Source organism: Pseudorca crassidens, chromosome 5, assembly GCF_039906515.1.
Source record: "Pseudorca crassidens isolate mPseCra1 chromosome 5, mPseCra1.hap1, whole genome shotgun sequence".
NCBI lineage: Eukaryota > Metazoa > Chordata > Mammalia > Artiodactyla > Delphinidae > Pseudorca > Pseudorca crassidens.
Window position 1 is genome coordinate 14,285,329 of NC_090300.1, and position 21,420 is coordinate 14,306,748.

At 46.1% G+C, this 21,420-nt stretch overlaps 1 protein-coding gene across 3 annotated transcripts in view; it reads left to right on the forward strand.

Moving 5' to 3' along the window:
* The window catches only part of RFTN1 (raftlin, lipid raft linker 1), a 204,511-nt gene that overhangs the window by 148,055 nt on the left and 35,036 nt on the right, over window positions 1-21,420 (forward strand). For all 3 annotated transcript variants that reach the window (XM_067737398.1, XM_067737397.1, XM_067737396.1), the window contains 2 exons: window positions 1,844-2,047; window positions 12,371-12,486. In XM_067737398.1, coding sequence (XP_067593499.1) covers window positions 1,844-2,047; window positions 12,371-12,486 — 320 coding nt within the window. The remainder of the gene's footprint in view (window positions 1-1,843; window positions 2,048-12,370; window positions 12,487-21,420) is intronic.

The window sequence follows — 21,420 nt, forward strand, 5'->3', positions numbered from 1 at the left end:
GGTGTGAACGTGCCTCATCTTTTACTCCTGTTTACGGCAAACGGTAGTGTTTTCCCTTGTGGTCGTGAAGCAGAGTTTCCTGTTTAAGTGCACTTATTTAGATAAAACAGAGTGAGTCCATTTTAAAAAGTAATGTACTCGGATCCTGGAAAAATTGTGAAATACCGAAATATGGGATGCAGTGTCCCAGAATGTGAGTCTAGGCGAGGTATCTCCTGCAAGGAGCGTGGAATGTCCTTTGTCCTTTTTGCTGATGTTAACCATTGTTTATGACCTTTAAAATATTTCTTCGGAAGAAGGGTGGGGACTTTCTTATTATCCAAATAGATATTTTTGGAAACCAAAGCATATTCCTGACTAGCCCGTGTAAGCAAAGCTTTTTAAACTGGGTGAACTCTGATTGCTTGACTAAATGAGTAACGCAAAAATAGACCTCCAGACTTCGATTGAAATTCCAGGTATTTTCTTCCGGAGGCTGACACCGCTCGCTCACGGCCAGCACCGTGTGTCGCAGGAGGCGAGGGTCAGCTGCCGGGTGTAGTGAGTATTGATTTTTAAAGAACTGAGCTATAAATGAAGGCACGGGAAGCAGAGCCTCACTCTCAGGGCCTGCCTGGCTGTTTGAGCGACCTACCACTCCAGGCAGGAACCTGCATTTACTGGAATGTATTTATTTTTACATATCAATGATGTATTTTTGATGGACTTGATTAAGTATTATGGGTCTGGCCCCAGGAAACACCACTGCGGTTTATAAATAGTCCGTTCAGGGATGTACAAAGTTCCAGGAATTACAGAAGTATTTTTGTCTTTATGTGCCTCTGTGCACTTACTTTTTTTTTTTTTAAGACCAGCTCTCACCCCAAAATATGTCTGCTTTTTCTTCTAAAACACACCTTTGTATGAATTTCTGGAAATGTCTACTGTGTCCTTCTCTCAAACACCTAACCGTACAAATGAATCCCAGCTAACAGCTATATGCCAGATTCAAAACCTAAGTCCTGTCGACTAAAAAATGCACAACATGAGAGTTGCTAGTGCGTTTTATTTGGGGCAAAATGAGGACTGTAGCCTGGGAGACAGCGTTTCAGATAGTTCTGAGAAACTGCTCCAGAGAGGTGGGGAGAAGGTCAGTGTTGGACATGATTTTAGTGAAGGGGGACCTGCAGTGGAGCACACATGTTGGCAGAGGCTGGCTGCTAGTCACGAGAGCAGGTGTCACTGTTAATGATTTTAGTGCTTTTCTAGATACAAGGAGATGCAAGAATTGGGCTCATAGTGTCTTCTCCTGAAAATATCTGACTATCTAAGGGCTTGCTCTGCCAGTTTTTCTCAGAGTACAGAGGGCCTCCTTCCTGATCTCCACGCTGAACGCCTTTCAGGGTGTGTTGAGGTCGGTGGCTGCAGTGGCTAGTGACCTCATCCTTGTAGAGGCAGATGACAAGTGCCACTTTTTTGTTGGCAGTCACCTTAGGACTCAACCTTTGAGGTCCATGTCACTTTTAAGGCACCCTAACTTACTGCTTAGAATTGGGGGTTTTTTGTTTGTTTTTTTTAATTAAAAGAAATTCTTTTTGGCCACACCACGTGGCACGTGGGATCTTAGTTCCCCAGCCAGGGGTCAAACCCGCGCCCCCTGCAGTGGATGCACGGAGTCTTAACCACTGGACCACCAGGGAAGTCTCCGGAATCAGGTTTTATTATTAGGTAACAGTGCAGCCTAACAGAAATTTGGCCTTTGATATCGCTTCTTCAGGCTCCTAAGAGATCCCGTCAGGCCCAGTGAGGCAGTATGTCCCCATCTGACCTCTTCTCTCCCTACTCTCTTTACAAATCCCAACAGAAATGGAGATTTTCGCCCTTTTCAACAAACCGAAGGGCCATCAGAAGTGCCGGCAATACTATCCGGTCACCATTCCCCTCCGGGTCTCCAGGAATGGCCAGACGGTGAGCAGTTTGGACGCCAACTGGCTGGAGCACATGAGCGACCACTTCCGGAAGGGCGGCGTCCTGGTGAACTCGGTCTTCTCCCTCGGCTTGGTCCACGGTAGGGAAGGCACAGCCTACCCCTCGGGGGGCCCTTCTGAACTCTGCTGCTTCCTCTTCCTCAGAGCCTGCCCTATTCAGAAAGCTCTGTGGCGGGTCCGCATGCTGCGTCTGATTTCTGATGAATCTTCCGTAAAGCTCACCAGCCATGTTCTGCCGACCCCTGCAGGAGTCAGCCAGGTCTATTCTAACATGACAGAGAAGGGGGAGCAATTCTGTTTCATTGATGATGTGGTGGCCTCCATCTAGGTTGCTTTTAAAACCTTTTCAAAAGGTTTTCCCAGGGTTTGTTAATTACCCCCAGAATCATGCCACTCCCAAAGTACAAATTGTTTGTAGACACCGTTACAGTTTGAAGCAACCATAGCAGCATCTTGGAATTCACTGCAGAGAAGCGAATTGGTTTCTGTAAGCTCCATGGGGATACGCACTGCTCCTGGGTCTCTCGGCACCCAGTGGCCCTGCCAGTAATGGATTCCCTCTGGGGGGTTGCTGCATGGGTAGCGCTATGGGTGTCAGCTTTTCTAAGGCAGAGAGAAAGTTTGCCCAAAGTGGGGAGACGTGTCACAGGCAAAGAAAGCGTTTTCAAGTTAACACGAAGGCAAGTTGAGTTGCTAGGGGCATCGAAACCGGGAGACAATTTGGGGAGTAGGGCCAACCTGCCAGCATGTGTGCAGGCTGAGGGCTGCCAGCCAGCAGGATCCCGAAGTAAGTGAAACGTAAAGTAACACCAAATCCGATGATCCCAGCAAAACGTGGCAGGGGGCACTGACAGCCCTGCGTCTTGGTCGTGGAGCAGTTTTCTCTCTAAAAATTAGCAGCGTCAGGAACAGAGTTTGGATGCTATATGACTTGCGACCCTTGAGATGCTAACAAGCATCCTTGGAAGAGACATCAGTCTTAATTCTGAACGTACATACGTGCAATCATCCAAAACCTTAGAACATGGTACAGTGCGAGTCCCTTGTCCCTATCTTAGTAGCAATATCTAATGTTAGTATGTTCATATAGTAGCAGCAGGCATTGTACGGTATCGTGGGCCACGACTATTTGTGGATGGGTGAAGGACATAAGAAAGGTGACGGGCGGTCTCGAAGCACTCGCTGTGTCGACGGGGCTGTTCTGTATGTGTGCTGTCCGGTATGGTAGCCACCAGCCATCGGTGGCCACTGACCACTGGAGATGTGGTAAGTATGACTGAGGAACTTAATTTTTATTTTATTTAATTTTCATTAATTTAAATATCAATACCCACGTGCAGCTCATAGCTAGTGTATTGGACAGTGCAGTTCTAGAGTATATTTTCATTAATACAACTAAGGAAGTCAGTTCCACTCCCTGGCGGCAAGGTCAGTAAACTCCCTCTGCTCCAGGAGGCTTTCCCTGGGTGCCTGCGGAGTTCTTGGAAGCCAGGGGTCGTCCCGGCCTATTGAAGATGCACCTTCCAACACCAGGGTGTGTGCTAGGGCCAGATGTTTACAGCCCTCGTCATTAGCATTAGGGGGGCCAGGGAGGAATCCTCCACTCCCTGCTTCCTGCAGGGACACCCCGTTGCCCGTCTTCGGGTGTGGCAACAACAGCTCCTTTTATCTCCTCTTGGGCCCAGAGGGCCTCCCTGTGACTGCGCATATCTCCCTGGGAAACTGATGTTAGTTGCACTAACATCTTAAAGATAGGTAGGGAGGTGCTGGACATGGCAGCCACCGAGGCAGCCACGGGTCATGTCCCCACCTTGGGAGAACTGGGGTTTCAAAGGGGAAGTTTTCTCTCTTGCCTGCGCGTGTCAGAGGCGAGCTGAGCCCCAAGAGGGGACACCTTGAACTTGAAAGTTCACGCTGCCGTTCGTTGTCTGTCTAGCCATTCTGCCTTTGGCAACCAAGGCTCCGTTACCACCTCCACTCCTCCCCCAATCCCGTTCTCCAACCTTGAGTCCAAAAACACAGATAATGTGTACAGTCGTGCTTCAGATTTGACTGGAGTGTTGGAAATGCTGTTATATCCTCCCTTGGCTTTAGCTGCATGAAATCTAGCCTTCCTGCCTTGAAGACAGAACATGAAATTTTCCCTGGCAAGTGCAGCTGAGCAGCCTGCGCTGAGCCTGTGACGGCTCCACAGCAGGGCTGCCCACACGTCGGGCTGCCCCGTGGCTGCACATCCCTGTCCCGGTGACGGCTGCAAAATCCTCAGAACAAAATGCATCTGAACCCACTCAAAATTCAAATGCGATTCCACCCTGACGTTTCTGATAGGAGGGAGCGTGTGACCTGGGAGAAGGGCTTACTGGGTTAGCGTGTTTCTGGTCTAGGAAAGCCCAGGCTTTCCGTTGGCAGGGAGGAAACATGCATATGTTCTTTTCCCAGAATTAAAAAAAAAAAAAAGCAAGCTAATCATCATTATAAAAAGAACCTATTTCTAGTAGGTTAATTAGTGTCCTTACAAATAAACCTGGCAGAGCTAGGAGCACATCTTTAAGCTGTTTGCCATCTGGAAAAGCATCAGTCTTCTTAACTAGACATTTGTGCTTCAGAATATTTTCCACAGGGTCATAAAATGCATGAGAACTTTGTCCCATAAGCAAGGTGATGTTTAGCCCGAATAATCCAGTTAAGACTCCATCTTCTGGTTTTGAGTCTTTACCTCCCAGGACATGGAAAGGCTTGTACCATCCTCGAGTCGGGCTTCTGCTCGTGGCCTCCTGGGTGTCCCTCCTGAGGATGCCCAGGTGTCCTGGGCTGGGGAGGCTGTGGCCTTGGGGTCTGGTAAACTTCAGGTATAGGTGAAAGGGCAGCAGAATGATGGGAACACGCCCCTAGCAGCTCCTGTGTGCTGGTCCTCGGCCAAGCAGCTCACACAGCAACTCCTCTGATCCCCATGGCTGAGTAGGGTGGGTACTGTCGTTACGTCTGTGGAGACCGAGACACAGAGCACTGAAGTCATTGCCACGGTGCCCAGCTGCTAAGTGGCAAGAAAGTGGTTGGAAGAAAGAAGGGTGTGGGTGGGGAAAAGGGACTCGAGGAGAGAAAAGAAGTTTGAGGTTTGAAAGGAGGTTTAGGCCCCCCGCTGGACCCCTGGGGAGGGGAGAGCTGAAAGTCACCCTTAGGGAAGTAGCAGGACCTGGTGGCAGCCAGCAGCGTGGAAGAGCCCAGGGGATGCTCAGACAGCAGGATGGATGGACGTACGGAAACACTGCAGCCAGTGAGACGAAAGCCAGAATCTATGCTTCCCAAGGGTGGGAAAGGCTGGGCAGGGAGACCCTCTGCTGAGCCGGTTGCCGCTGAGGACTCGGGTGGGTACCACGAGTCTGGGGTAAGGGCGAGGCGGAGCTGGCTGCCCACCTTCTGAAGCTTGTTTTCCCACCAAGGGTTTCCAGGCCTGCAGAGTCCCTGCTGCCATCACTGGCCACCACCAGCTGTCTTTGCCCTGCTCTCACCCCCCTTGTCCCCCTGGCTCCGTCCTTGCTCTGCATCCCTCTTGGTCTACCCTTTGCTGCCCCCCACCTCCTTTCCCCACCTTGCTCTGCCCTTGGCCCTGTCCTAGCCCTCCCCCTCCCTCTCCCTGCCCCCGGCCCTCCCCCTCCTCTCGCCCCACCCTCCCCCTCTCCTAGCCGGGCAGTCCTTCCGCCTCCGGCAGCAGCATCTCTATTCAGCCCACGATCACAGGTCTTCCACTGTTTCCGAAATGTCCTTTGCAGCAAGTAGCGCAAACCAGAATCCAGTCCAGCAACAGGCACTGCACGGTGACCACGTGCTTACTGCTGCTGTACCTGGAAGAGTCGTTCTTCATGACCCTGACTGCTTGAAATAAACCTATTAGCCTCTTAGAATGCCCTGTGTTCTGGATTTGTCCGGCCAGGGCCTCATAATGTTATCTTGTTTCTCCAGCCTCTGTTTCCTATAAACTGGAATTTAGTTCTAAGGCCTTAGGTCTAGGATACATTCCAGATGCTGTTGTGTTTGACGAGCTGTGTCACATCAGGAGACGCATTGTACCTAGGAGTCCCTCCTTTCCTACCTCTTTAAAGATTAGGTTTTCCTGAAGACTCTCTCTGATGCCCCAGCTTCACGTCCATCCAAATAACATTTGGTATTTACACCACATTTTTGATGCCTGACATAAACCAGATTACCTTGTATTTGCAAAATACATAGGTAAAAAACATGTACGTATTTTAAATAAAATACACGTAGGGACACATATTTTAGGCAGACATGTTTGCAGGCCCTTGGGCAAGGGCCTGCTTCCTATGCTTCTTAGCATCCCAGTGTCTGTCCACCATGCACTGTATACAGGAGGCGACCAATAAAGGTTTCCGGATGCTGCACAGTAATGTGTAGTGCTGGGGGGAGCTGGTGTTGGGGTGTGCATCACCAGGCCCCTGCAGACTGGGGGAGCAAGGGAGGATGAGGTTGCAGGAAGTTCACGGCCACTCCCTTGTCCGACCGCAGGCTCCAGGCACGTTGGCCTAGTGGTTGCAGGCGTAGCTTCTATTTCAGAGGAGCCGCTGAATAGCATAAGGGGTAAATTTCACTTACACCGTGAAATGCATTTTCTCTTCTATCCATGGCACGTCTTTTAAGTAAATTTTTTCCTGCAGTATAGCACACGTACAGAAACCAAGACAGCTCCTAAGGGTCCAGCTCAGTGGGTTTTCACAAGGCGAGCACACCCACGTAACCGGCGCCAGATCAAGAAACAGCATCCCAGCCCCATCAGAGTCCCACTCAGGACCTCACAATGCCTCTTCCCCAGGGCGACCACAGTCCTGACTGGAAGCGTCACAGGTGGGGCGTGAACTTTATGTGGGTGGAGTCTGCCCTTGTTTGGCTTCTTTCCATTTGGCTTCTCCTTGTTAGATTTCATCCACATTTTTACACGTCACTGCAGATCATTTTTTTCTCGCTGCTGTGTGCTGTCCCTTGTGTTGATAGATACAGCTTATCCATTGACACACATATTTTTGTTCTTTCTTTGCCCCATGCAGGAAGGCGTGGCCTCTGCACGGATTTGGCCCCAAACAGAAGCTGTAAGGCCATCTCACTGCAACCCCACTGAGATGCCACAAAACACGAGAGCAGGGAGAGCGGCCTAGTGGTCAGAGCACGCCTGCTCCATGAGGCTGGGCGCCTAGGCTGCTCATCCCCCGGCTGGAGCACAGCCCCTGGCACATCCTCGTGGTAGCAAAATAAAATATCTGTCACCTGTTGAAAGAGCATAGGCTTTGGAGTCACACAAACTACATTTCAGGTCGAGATAGGCCCTTGTATGCGCTTGAATGTGGACAAATGGTTTCACGCCTATAGCTTCCTTCCATCTTCTCACCACTTAGAGGGAATGATAACCTTGCAGAACTTGCAACGGGGGGAGGCATTCAATGAGAAGCCATGAATGTGCCTGGCAGAGGGCCTCATAGCTGGCGAGCACAGAATCAGGGCGTTTCCTCCCCATCTGGTCATCTGGTCTGATAAATGACACTGAAGTTGCAGGCTGCCCCTAACTGTAACTTATTCACTGCTTCAAACAGGGACTGCAGGAAGGCAGGCAGGCCGAGAGCAGAAGTGAGGGCTGCAGAAGCAAGAGAAGCAGCAGGCCTGCTCCACTCTTGATAATGTCAGCAGATTAGCTGTGGGGTGATGGGGGAGCTGCATACACCATTGTCCAATTGGTTGCGTGCGGCTGCGCGTCCCTATAACACGGGCGATTATGGCTATGCAGTTGGTACAGGCCACTCCTGGAGCCAAGGTGGTGCCGTGAGTGCCATGCTGGTGGGGAAAAGGGGTTTCAGGGGGCCAAGGACATCTGTTATGCCAGTGACGCCAGTGTGGGCATTTAAACCATCCTAGCCTGTAGAAGGAGAACAGTAACATTTTCTAGTAGACCACGTGCATCGACCCCTTATGTCGATGGCGTGTGCATTTCACGCTGGACTTGGGAGAGGTGCAGCACCTAGGGTGAGCCTGAAGGGTAGCTTGCTAGATGGAGTCTTCGTGTCCCAGAGGCTGCAGGGGAAGAGCAGTTTTCGCATAGAATTTACTCTTGGGCTAATAGGGCAAATCTCCTTTTCTCACATCCTTCTTGTAAAGCATAAACTTGGAAAGTTAAGGTGTCCTTTTGCCAAAAGACCGGCATCAAATATTTATACAATGCCAGGGCAAATAGCTTTCTGTGCACAGTAGGGAAGCATCTTTACTTTAATAAAAAAAATGCAGTGATAATGGAACGTTTTCCATAGATGGAGGATGATTTAACCTTTTTGCATGGGGAGCTGCACTCTGAGAGAGACCTATTTATACCAGCTCGGAGCACACTGCAGCGAGGCTGAGCTAGGAAGGTGATGAAGAGACGGGTGGTGGATGAGGCCGTCAAAACAAGGGGTTCTTTAAAAGCCCAGCTGTCTGCTGGCTGTGGTTCATTGACTGTTTTGCTGTTACAGATGACCAAATTTTGACAGCCATCCTGAACTTGCTGTGTAGTGAAGTGGGTGAATCAGCAGTCTGGATTCCGAAGAGCTGAGCAGCGGGCTGAGACGCTGCAGGCAGGACTGAGTTAGGAGGATGGTAAATAAGGACCTGGCTTGTTCCTGCTTCACGCCCCCAAGCCTGGACCACACAGCCCTCCTCCCGAGCTTGTGACTTGGAGCGAAGGAGGGCATGCCAGGCAGGGGGTAGGAAAGAAAGTTGGATGAGCTGCACTGTCTCCTTCCCCAAGTGGACCTCAACTCTATCTATATCGTGCTGAGCACTCTAATACTTAGAGCATGTGGTAGGCGCGTTGAAAGGGCTTAGAGGCTTACCAGTAAGGAGATCCGTAGGTAGAGACTTTGGAAATGGGGTATAACATGTTTGTAGAAGCCTTGAAGAAGTGTGTGCTGTGATCATAGGCTACTGAAGGATCAGTGAGTATCTTCTGGTCCCAAGCATCACCAGGTCAGGACTTGGGAAAGCTTTATTCAAAGGGGTTCCGTAGGGCATCCCTACTGTGGCAGGGGCTCCAGCTGGACCTGTGTTACCCAGAACTTGGTAAGTGAGCTGGACTATAGTCCGTGCTTGTCCTGGAGCCCAAAATATTTAAATGTGGTTCAGCCAGAGAGCAGTTCTGTCCTTCCTCGGTCACCTTAGTAAAATGTCTTTTAGGAGGACATTGAACAAACACCTGGGGGAAATTTTTTAGCAGAGCGGATGAGAGAGGCAAGCTTAGCACTTTTGCCAAGGCTGATGGGTAACAGACTCTCGGTATAGGAAACAAATACAAAAAAGGAGCATAGTATTGATTAACCCACAGGGATCTTATTTAAAATGGAGTTTTGTCTTGTCCGTAGGAAGAATATCAGGATGAGGCTGCTGTGCTCCAGGAATTCCCCTCAGAGCTGTGGTTTGTTGAGCTGGTCAGGCCCCTCTATCATTCTGGAATAATCAGGAATATTCCCCAGGCTAAGTGAAGTACACTGGTCTCAGATTTCTTAAGTTTCATTTGGGCATTGTAACAGTCAGATATTGCCAGGATGATGCTGTGTAACAAACCACTCCAGAGCTCACTGGCTTAAAACAGTAATAATTTATTCTCTCATATTTGTAGGTTGCCTGGAGCAACTTCTTTGAGGCAGCTGGGCCCACTCTCAGGTCTATGGATCAGCTGATCTAGGCTAAGCTCCACCGGGGCAGCTCTGTTCCAACAGGCTAGCTGGGGCATGTGCTCTCAAAGTGGTGGCGCAGATGTGAGATCAAGTTCAACCACGCCAGTGCTTTGCAAGCTCCTGCTTGTGTCACACCCGCTAAGATCCCACTGGCCAAGCGAGTCACATGGATAAGCCCCTGGTTGGCTTATCTCCCCACCATTGTCTTAGTCTTGAATTTCTTCTCATGATTCTGCTGCTTGTCTGGTCCTTGGTGACCCCTCATTCACTCTTCATTTCTATTCAAGCTGTGTCCTCTACCTTGAACTCTCAAACCCCGCAGACCTGGCTTGCAGTTAGTTCAATCTCTACTCAAAGTGGGGGGAACTACCCTGAGCACTTCTTTCAGAAACAGCCATGCCATCGCCTCTACCTCCATGCAACACCCCGCCCCGCCCCAGCCCACTTTATATTCTCATAGCATTTATACCCTGGGACATTATGTTTTCTCCCCCCGCAGGCAGGGGAAGCTCCATGGGGGCGGGGTCTTCATTTGTCACCAGTGATCACAAGAGTACCTGGCACATAATGGGTGCCAGGGTGCTCAGAATAGACTGAAAGAGGTAGGGTTTCTGAGTCAAAGAGGATGGACTTTTGTGTTTCAGTCTTTTGAGACATTGTTAAGTTGTTCTCTGGAAAGGTCGTGCAGTTAAAATTCCCTTCAGCCCTGGAAGCTTTTTATTTATTTATTTATTTATTTATTTATGGCCATGTTGGGTCTTCGTTGCTGCGCATGGGCTTTCTCTAGTTGCGGCGAGCAGGGGCTACTCTTCGTTGTGGTGCACGGCTTCTCATTGCGGTGGCTTCTCTTGCTGTGGAGCACGGGCTCTAGGCACGCGGGCTTCAGTAGTTGTGGCATGCGGGCCCAGTAGTTGTGGCTTGCGGGCTCTAGAGCACAGCAGTTGTGGCGCATGGGCTTAGTTGCTCCGCGGCATGTGGGATCTTCCTGGACCAGGGTTCGAACCCATGTCCCCTGCATTGGCAGGCGGATTCTTAACCACTGCGCCACCAGGGAAGTCCTGGAAACTTTTTACATACAATAAAGATTGTTAAACGTAGCCATTTATTTATTACTTATTTTTGTTGTTGCAAATAATTTTCTCATTCTGACGGCTTTTTGACTTGCTTGTGAGGTCTGTTGGAAGACAGAAGCTGAAGGTTGCTATATGTTTCCATCTGTCTGTCTTTTTGTAACTTCTGGAAAGCACTGGCAGTTCCTGAACTCCAGTGTGACTCAGGGGGCTTTCTGTGTTTTTCTCCCTTTCCTTCCTGATGAAGAAAAGATCACATTATTGTGTGAATTGTCCTTTATATCACTAAACATATTTTTATGTCTGTTGCCATAACAAAACACCACAGACTGGTTGGCTTGAACAATAGACATTTATTTTCTCATAGATCAGGAGGCTGGACGTCCATGATCAGGGAGTTGGCAAATTCGGTTTCTGGTGAGGCCTCCTTTCCTGACTTGCAGATGGCCACCTTCTCTGTGTCCTCCTATGGGCTCTCCTCTGTGCAAGGTTAGGGGGTTAGGGTGGGTGGTGCTCTGGTGTCTCTTCCTCTTCTTGTAAGGACATCAGTCCTGTTGGACTAGGGCCCACCCTTATGACCTCATTGAACCTTAATTACCCCTGGAAAGGATCTATTTCCAAATGTACTCACTTTGGAGGTTAGAGTTTCAACATATGAATCGGGGGTGGGGGGTGGGGACAGAGTTCAGTCCAGCACAGTGCGACTGAACAGTGATTTGTAGAATACTGACCAGGAGGAATTCTCTGTCTACAACCCCCTTTCACAGACAAGAAACCAAACCCCTCAAAGGGTCAGATCCCTTTTCCGATAGAGCATGGGCCCAAACCACCTGCTTCTGAGTCCATTCGTCTGTTTCCACAGTCCCTCATCTAAGTGAATCTAGGGTATTAACTTAAAAAATGCCTCCTTGAAAGTCTTCTTCAGGGGCAAGGACCCTGTTGTGTTTTTCTTGACATCTTCATTGCCTGAGACAGTTCTGAATCATGCTATGTTTGATGTAGGTTTGTTGAATTATACGGACCTTTACCATTAACTATAGCAGTGCCCAGGGAAACATTTTCAATGGTAAATCATTTTGAAAAATTCTCCCTTCCCCCAAATTTCACCTCCTGACAAGAGCTGCGTGAAGTGTCCCATATACTGCACCCATGTCACACAAATGTCGAGGAATCAGCGCATCTGAACTGTGTCTGCAAGCCCAGAGCGCTGCGTTGCATCTATCCCCACTTCAAAATAATTTCTCTCACCTCAATATAGTTTTCTTCTAAAAACTGTCTCTAAGTGACTGCATTTCCCCCGAATAAGTTCTCCCCAGTGCATTCTGACGTTGGAGCATGAAAAGGAAGGTAAACGCATGAAATCAAATGGTGATTGCTAACAATGAAATTTGGGCTCATAAAATCAAGGATATTATTCAAAACTGCGAGGTAAATTAGTCTCATTCATTCTGATGGGGCTAGACTCTGTGGTTGTGTATGCCTTCTTTAATTAACATGCTGAAAAGATGTTCTGATTGGGATTATTAATGAATGCAGTGAAAATTTTTGCTGCTTGTAAGGCTTCTGCCACAGACGGTTTACAGCAACCTCCCTCCACCCCACCCCGCCTTTTCTTTTTCCACAGATTCCTTACACGGCTTGACAGATGGAGTATTCATCTTTGAAGCAGTTTCCACAGAAGATAGCAAAACCATGCAGGGCTACGATGCTATTGTAGTGGAACAATGGACGGTTCTGGACGTAAGTGCTGGGATTGGCAGTGGTGCTTTTCTTGTTTGGACAGTGATTGTTTTACCCGCTCGCTCCTCTGAGTGTGGCTGCTGCTGGACGTCGCTTTCCTCTGAACGGCAGTTGGACCTCCATACACCCTGTGAGGACCCCTTTCGTCCTTTGGTGCCCCTCCTATGCCACCCCCAGTTGGGGGATGGGCCCCAATTTTCCCTTTCTGTAGAAAAAACACATTGTGTGTGCCGGGTAGAAAAGATTCTTCTCTCATTAATTTGAAAGCGCTAAGTGACATAAGTGAGTCAAACGCATAGTTTGTGGCCCCCATAATAATTAGAGCATCGTCGTTATTGGAGCTAGACTGTATGGCCCCCTCTGACAGGGGGCCATAGAAATTTATATGCCAGAAGAAATTTATATGCATCTGCTCTCTTAACCTGCACAATAAGTCTGAGTACTGTGATTGCTCCCATTTTACAGATGAAGAAACTGAGGCACAGGGAGGTTAGAACCCTGGCCCATTAAGTGTAGAAGGCGGTCTTTGAGAAGCATTGACCCGCAAGGCCACCAGATGGCTGTGGGCAGAGGAATTCCTCAAGCTGTGTTGCGCTGGGATTTGGGAAGGGGAGAGCTGATTTCTTTCTGAGGTTTGCTGGTGTGTGTTTTAAAGGCATTTCTGCAACTGTTGAAACATGGACTTTATAGACCAGTCTCTTGTCCACCCAGCATCCGGCATGTTTGAAGATAGGGGACTGATTTCTGAATGCTCTCAAGTTGGCCCTAGAAGGACACAGGGTTGGCGTCACTCTGAGGGGCCCTGCCAGACAGGGGGGGTCTCTGTGCCAGAGGAGGACAGATGAGGAAGCAGCTCTTGTGCAGAGTGCGGGGCACTGGGACCTGCCACACCCTTGTGCCCTTTGGCACTGCAGCCTGTGGCCAGTACCCCGCCTGGAACTGGGGTGGAGCGCTCCACGGGCACCGTTGCTTAGCCTCTGAGCCTTCAGCTGTTCTGAGGAGGCCTGAGGTGGGGAGCAGGGGTGCGGGGGACAGCCCGCATCTGAGTAGGGATGGGAAATAGCTGCCTGCAAATGTGACAGAATAGAGTCCACAGAAAAACTGTAATAATCAGAAACAGGAATTCCAAAATCACAGCATCCAGGGCCAGTTAGGTTGGGGGCCAGGGGTCCTGCAGGCATAAGTAGTGAGGAAGGTAAGGAGGTAGGTGATGACCTGCTTCCCCGTCAGGCTCCGCCAGTGAGTCCCGCCCACCATCGGTCCCAGTGAGCCTCCATGCCCCTAACTGGAAACGGGGTGGAGAGGAAGTGAGGCTCTGTCGAAAATGCAGAGTCCAATGTGGGCAGGTCATGTCCCCCCTGGGGACCCTAAACTTCCACAACTGTAAGATGGGGCGGTCCGTTCACCCAGCCTGCCACGTGTGGTAGATGCAGGATCTCAAGGACCCCGTCCGGACAAGCTCATGCTGGCTGCCCTGCACCCACGAGCTGCAGCACTCGGTTTGCTCTGTGATACAGGGCTGTATCAGCAAGCGATGCGTGGCTGCACCAGAAACACGTTGAGTGATTTTGCACATGCGATCGGCCACGGGCCGTGGGGATGTGTATAAAATCCCTTGCTGTCTGCACATTAAAGTGGCTGTGAAAGGCAGGCTTTGTGGTTTCCTCAATAAAGATGGTTTGATGGCAATGATCCAAAATTGCCTGAGAAAGTGGTTCTCAAAGTGTGGTCCCAGGACCAGTAGCAGCAGCACCTGGAAGTTGTTAGAGATGCAGATGCTTTGGCCCCACCCTGGACCTACTGAATGGGAAGCACTGCGGGTGGGCCCAGCCATCTGGGTTTTAACAGGCTCTCTAGGTGGTTCTGAAGCTTTCTCGGATTTAAGAACTAGTGTCTGAAAGAACGGTACAGATGCCACTTTCCCCAGATGTCTATGGTCGTGTGACATTTGATGAAAAGGGTGATAGGAAAAGCACCCCAATGATTCATCTTTCTTCAGCCTTTGAAATATTGAAATTTTAAAATGTGACCTTGATGCGTAACTGGAGGGAACGCCTACTATCTAAAAAGTCTGTGGGAGGGAATTCCCCGGTGGTCCAGTGGCTAAGACCCTGCACTCCCAGTGCAGGGGGCCCCGGTTGCATCCCTGGTTGGGGAACTAGATCCCACATGCATGCCGCAACTAAAAAGATCCCGCGTGCTGAAACTAAGACCCGGCACAGCCAAACAAATAAATATATTAGAAAATAAAATGTCTGCAGGAGGGAGATAATGGTTACAAACTCAAGTAAGGACACAGTTGTCATTTTGTGCCCCTGTCAATTTTTTAAATTGTTATTTTTTTAAATTGAAGTATAGTTGATTTACAGCGTTGTGTTAGTTTCAGGTGTACATCAAAGTGATTCCGTTTTTTATATATATATATATATAAAGTATGTAGAATATATAAAGTATGTATATATATATATACACACACATATATATATATATATTCTACATACTTTATATATTCTTTTTCATATTCTTCTCCCTTATAGGCTACTACAGAATACTGCGTATAGTTCCCTGTGCTCTACAGTAGGTCCTTGTTGGTTACTTATTTTATATATAGTAGTGTGTATATGTTAATCGCAAACTCCTAATTTATCCCTCCCCACCTTTCCCCTTTGATAACCATAAATTTGTTGTCTATGTCTGTGGGTCTATTTCAGTTTTGTATTTAAAGTTATTTATATCTTTTTTTAAGATTCTACATGTAAGTGATATCATACGATATTTGTCTTTCTCTGTCTCACTTACTATGATCATCTCTAGGTCCATCCATGTTGCTGCAAATGGCATTACTTCATTCTTTTTTATGGCTGAGTAATATTCCATTGTATATATACACCATGTCTTCTTTATCCATTCATCTGTCAATGGATGTTCATCTTTGTTTCCCAAGGCATCCAGTAAATGCTTCCTGAATTGGGTTGAAAGCCTTTCGGTTCAAATCGAGCTTGTGTCTATCTGGAAAGCTTTTTAAAAGACACACGTCCAGGCTTTCCCCCCAAGTTTCCTATTCAGCCCACTGTGAGAATCAATCCCTGCCTTAGAGGAGCCATGTATATGCAGCTGTTACCAGCACAGCCCAGCAGGGTCCAGTCTGGGGTGGGCTTGCCCCTGGCCCAGCAATTGGAAGAGCTCTGTCCGACCCCTGCTCCGACCCACAGACAGCTGCTCCTCTGCACGTGCCTCTGGCTGTGCGGGGGGGTATCTACCTCCCTCACCTCTATCCCCGAGACCATCTCCTTCCTCTCCTCCCCACCCTTGTGGCCTCTGGGGAAGGCCTTTCCTGTTCAAGCCCTGGGCAGCTCCCTCTTGGCTTGTGGTTGATCCTGCTTTTCTAGCAGCCACTTTCCTCCCGGAGCCTCCCAGGGCTCTGACCACCAAGTATCTCAGACCAGCTTTTTGTCTTTTCTCACAGTTGGGACTGACTTGTCCCTTTTCTGCCCCTTTACTCCTCTGCCCGTTAATATCCTCAAGCTCTGTGTGCAGATGTGCCAGTCTAATTCGGCCACATCTTCCTGGCTTTCCTCTCCCCCCGCACCCCAGACCACACGCACACATACAGACACACACACTTTCACAACACAACCTACCTGGCTCTTTACGCCTCGGCAGACAGTGCGGTATGTTGGAAAGAGAATGTGGATTCTCGAATCTGGCCTGGGTAGGCATCTTGCTCTCTTGTTTCTTGCTGAGTGTATGAAAAGGAAACCACCCCCTCTTTGCTTTTCCATTTTTCAATTGTATAAATGGAGACACGGGTAACAACCTCTCAAAGTCAATGAGAATGAAAAGAGATAATGTATTTAAAAGTTGTGAATGTCGTACTTGGCGTAGAGTAAGTAAATACTGTTTTCTTGTATCGGTCACCCAGGATCATCAATTGGAAAGATCCTCTGCCTATTGCATTGATCTTGTTCCAAAAGCCCAGAGGAGGCTGGGCTAGGGAACATGTGGAGTCAAGTGCAAATAATTGCATTTTTCTCAGTTGGAAACCTATGGCCTAAAATTAAAGGCAGTTGTGAATGGGATGAAAGTCCATCCATAGGGCATTTATGACAGGTATTTGGCTTATGCTCTACGAGCTTACAATCTAGAGTGTGACCAGAAAGGGTGATTCTTTGAAATGAAAGGGGGAAGCTACATAGATGGATAGGTGAAGAGGAAGAGAGAGGCAGAGAAAGGGACCGTCCTCTTCTCTCTGTCTGCACGTCCCTCAGCCTGACCGCGCAATGGACTTGGAGGATGCCACCAGGAGCTTGTGAGCCATAGAGCCTCTCCATCCTCATCCCGCTCCCTGGACTGTCTTCTAGCTCACAAGTGCTTCCTGTGAAATTTGCCACCAGAACTGAACATAAGACAGTAGGGAAAGCGCTTTGAGTAGATGCAGTTGTCTTGGGAGCTGGTGGGTTAACTGAAAAAGTCAGTGAAAAAGAACCAAAGAAAATCATATTCAGAGGGAAGGATTGGGAGTTTGGGATTAGCACATGCAAACTATTTTTTTTTTTAATTTCAAATACATATATAATTTTTCAAAGTCTCCAAATATTTTTTTCTGTTAGTTTCTGCTCTATAACAAAGTGAATCAGCTCTACATATACATATATCCCCATATCTCCTCCCTCTTGCGTCTCCTTCCCACCCTCCCTATCCCACCCCGCTAGGTGGTCACAAAGCACCGAGCTGATCTCCCTGTGCTATGTGGCTGTTTCCCACTAGCTATCTATTTTACATTTGGTAGTGTATATATGTCCATGCCACTCTCTCACTTCATCCCAGCTTACCCTTCCCCCTCCCCGTGTCCTCAAGTCCATTCTCTACGTCTGCATCTTTATTCCTGTCCTGCCCCTAGGTTCCTCAGAACCTTCTTTTTTGTTTTTTGTTTTTTTTTAGATTCCATACATACGTGTTAGCATATGGTATTTGTTTTTCTCTTTCTGACTTACTTCATTCTGTATGAAAGGCTCTAGGTCCATCCACCTCACTACAACTCAATTTCATTTCTTTTTATGGCTGCATAATATTCCATTATATATATGTGCTATATCTTCTTTATCCATTCATCTGTCAGTGAGCACTTAGGTTGCTTCCATGTCCTGGCTTTTGTAAATAGAGCTGCAGTGAACATTGTGGTACATGACTCTTTTTGAATTATAGTTTTCTCAGGGTATATGCCCAGTAGTGGGATCACTGGGTCATATGGTAGTTCTATTTTTAGTTTTTTAAGGAACCTCCTACTGTTCTCCATAGTGGCTGTATCAATTTACCTTCCTACCAACAGCACAAGAGTGTTCCCTTTTCTCCACACCCTCTCCAGCACTTATTGTTTGTAGATTTTTTGATGATGGCCATTCTGACTGATGTGAGGTGAAAACTCATTGTAGTTTTGATTTGCATTTCTCTAATGATTAGTGATGTTGAGCATCCTTTCATGTGTTTGTTGGCAATCTGTGTATCTTCTTTGGAGAAATGTCTATTTAGGCCTTCTGCCCATTTTTGGATTGGGTTTTTTTTTTGTTATTGAGCTGCATGAGTTGCTTATAAATTTTGGAGATTAATCCTCTGTCAGTTGCTTCATTTGCAAATATTTTCTCCCATTCCAAGGGTTGTCTTTTCGTCTTGTTTCTGCTTTCCTTTGCTGTGCAAAAGCTTTTAAGTTTCACTAGGTCCCATATGTTTATTTTTGTTTTTATTTCCATTTCTCTAGGAGGTGGGTCAAAAAGGGTCTTGCTGTGATTGATGTCATAGAGAGTTCTGCCTATGTTTTCCTCTAAGAGTTTTATAGTGTCTAGCCTTACATTTAGGTCTTTAATCCATTTTAAGTTTATTTTTGTGTATGGTGTTAGGGAGTGTTCTAATTTCATTCTTTTACATGTAGCTGTCCAGTTTTCCCAGCACAACTTATTGAAGAGACTGTCTTTTCTCCACTGTATATTCTTGCCTTCTTTATCAAAAATAAGGTGACCATATGTGCGTGGGTTTATCTCTGGGCTCTCTATCCTGTTCCATTGATCTACACTTCTGTTTTTGTGCCAGTACCATACTGTCTTGATTACTGTAGCTTTGTAGTATAGTCTGAAGTCCAGGAGCCTGATTCCTCCAGCTCCATTTTTCTTTCTCAAGATTGCTTTGGCTATTCGGGTCTTTTGTGTTTCCATACAAATTGTGAAATTTTTTTGTTCTAGTTCTGTGAAAAATGCCATTGGTAGTTTGATAGGGATTACACTGAATCTGTAGATTGCTTTGGGTAGTATAGTCATTTTCACAATGTTGATTCTTCCAATCCAAGAACATGGTATATCTCTCCATCTGTTTGAATCATCTTTAATTTCTTTCATCAGTGTCTTATAGTTTTCTGCATATAGGTCTTTTGTCTCCTTTGGTAGCTTTATTCCTATGTATCTTATTCTTTTTGTTTCAGTGGTAAATGGGAGTGTTTCCTTAATTTCTCTTTCAGATTTTTCATCATTAGTGTATAGGAATGCAAGAGATTTCTGTGCATTCATTTTGTATCCTGCTACTTTACCAAATTCATTGATTAGCTCTAGTAGTTTTCTGGTAGCAACTTTAGGAATCTCTATGTATAATATCATGTCATCTGCAAACAGTGACAGCTTTAATTCTTCTTTTCTGATTTGGATTCCTTTTATTTCTTTTTCTTCTCTGATTTCTGTGGCTAAAACTTCCAAAACTATGTTGAATAATAGTGGTGAGAGTGTGCAACCTTGTCTTGTTCCTGATCTTAGAAGGAATGGTTTCAGTTTTTCACCATTGAGAACGATGTTGGCTGTGGGTTTGTCATATATGGCCTTTATTATGTTGAACTAAGTTCCCTCTATGCCTACTTTCTGGAGAGTTTTTATCATAAATCAGTGTTGAATTTTGTCAAAAGCTTTTTCTGCATCTATTGAGTGATCATATGGTTTTTATCCTTCAATTTGTTAATATGGTGTATTACATTGATTGATTTGTGTATATTGAAGAATCCTTGCATTCCTGGGATAAACCCCACTTGATCATGGTGTATGATCCTTTTAATGTGCTGTTGGATTCTGTTTGCTAGTATTTCGTTGAGGATTTGTGCATCTATGTTCATCAGTGATATTGGCCTGTAGTTTTCTTTCTTTGTGACATCTTAGTCTGGTTTTGGTATCAGGGTGATGGTGGCCTCGTAGAATGATTTTGGAAGTGTTCTTCCCTCTGCTATATTTTGGAAGAGTTTGAGAAGGGAAGGTGTTAGCTCTTCTCTAAATGTCTTATAGAATTTGCCTGTGAAGCCATCTGGTCCTGGGCTTTTGTTTGTTGGAAGACTTTTAATCACAGTTTCAATTTTAGTGCTTGTGATTGGTCTGTTTATATTTTCTATTTCTTCAAGGTTCAGTCTCAGAAGGTTGTGCTTTTCTAAGAATTTGTCCATTTCTTCCAGGTTGTCTGTTTTATTGGCATATAATTGCTTGTAGTAACCTCTCATGATCATTTGTATTTCTGCAGTGTCAGTTGTTACTTCTCCTTTTTCATTTCTAATTCTATTGATTTGAGTCTTCTCTTTCTTTTTCGTGATGAGTCTGGCTAATGGATTATCAATTTTGTTTAACTTCTCAAAGAACCAGGTTTTTGTTTTATTGATCTTGGCTTTTGTTTCCTTCATTTCTTTTTCATTGATTTCTGATCTAATCTTTATGATTTCTTTCCTTCTGCTAACTTTGGGGTTTTTTTGTTCTCCTCTCTCTAATTGCTTTAGGTGTAAGGTTAGGTTGTTTATTTGAGATATTTCTTGTTTCTTGAGGTAGGATTGTATTGCTATAAACTTCCCTCTTAGAACTGCTTTTGCTGCATCCCATAGATTTTGGGTCATCATGCTTTCATTGTCATTTGTTTCTAGGCATTTTTTGATTTCTTCAGTGATCGCTTGGTTATTAAGTAGTGTATTGTTTAGCCTCCATGTTTTTGTATTTTTTACAGATTTTTTCCTGTAATTGATATCTAGTCTCATAGCGTTGTGGTCAGAAAAGATATTTGATACGATTTCAATTTTCTTAAGTTTACCAAGGCTTGATTTGTGACCCAAGATATGATCTATCCTGGAGAATGTTCCATTAGCACTGGAGAAGAAAGTGTATTCTGTTGTTTTTGGATGGAATGTCCTATAAATATCAATTACGTCCATCTTGTATAAAGTATCATTTAAAGGTTTTGTTTCCTTATTTGTTTTCATTTTGGATGATCTGTTCTTTGGTGTAAGTGGGATGTTAAAGTCCCCTACTATTATTGTGTTACTGTTGATTTCCCATTTTATTGTTAGCATTTGCCTTATGTATTGAGGTGCTCCTATGTTGCGTGCATAAATATTTACAATTGTTATATCTTCTTCTTGGATCGATCCCTTGATCATTATGTAGTGTCCTTCTTTGTCTCTTCTAATAGTCTTTATTTTAAAGTCTATTTTGTCTAATATGAGAATTGCTACTCTAGTTTTCTTTTGATTTCCATTTGCATGGAATAACTTTTTCCATTCCCTCACTTTCAGTCTGTATGTGTCCCTAGGTCTGACGTGGGTCTCTTGTAGACAGCAAATATATGGGTCTTGTTTTTGTATCCATTCAGCCAGTCTGTGTCTTTTGGTTGGAGCATTTAATCCATTTACATTTAAGGTAGTTATGGATATGTATGTTCCTATTACCGTTTTCTTAATTGTTTTGGGTTTGTTATTGTAGGTCTTTTCCTTCTCTTGTGTTTCCTGCCTAGAGAAGTTCCTGTAACATTTGTTGTAAAGCTGGTTTGGTGGTGCTGAATTCTCTTAGCTTTTGCTTGTCTGTAAAGGTTTTAATTTGTCCATCAAATCTTAATAATGAGATCCTTGCTGGGTAGAGTAATCTTGGTTGTAGG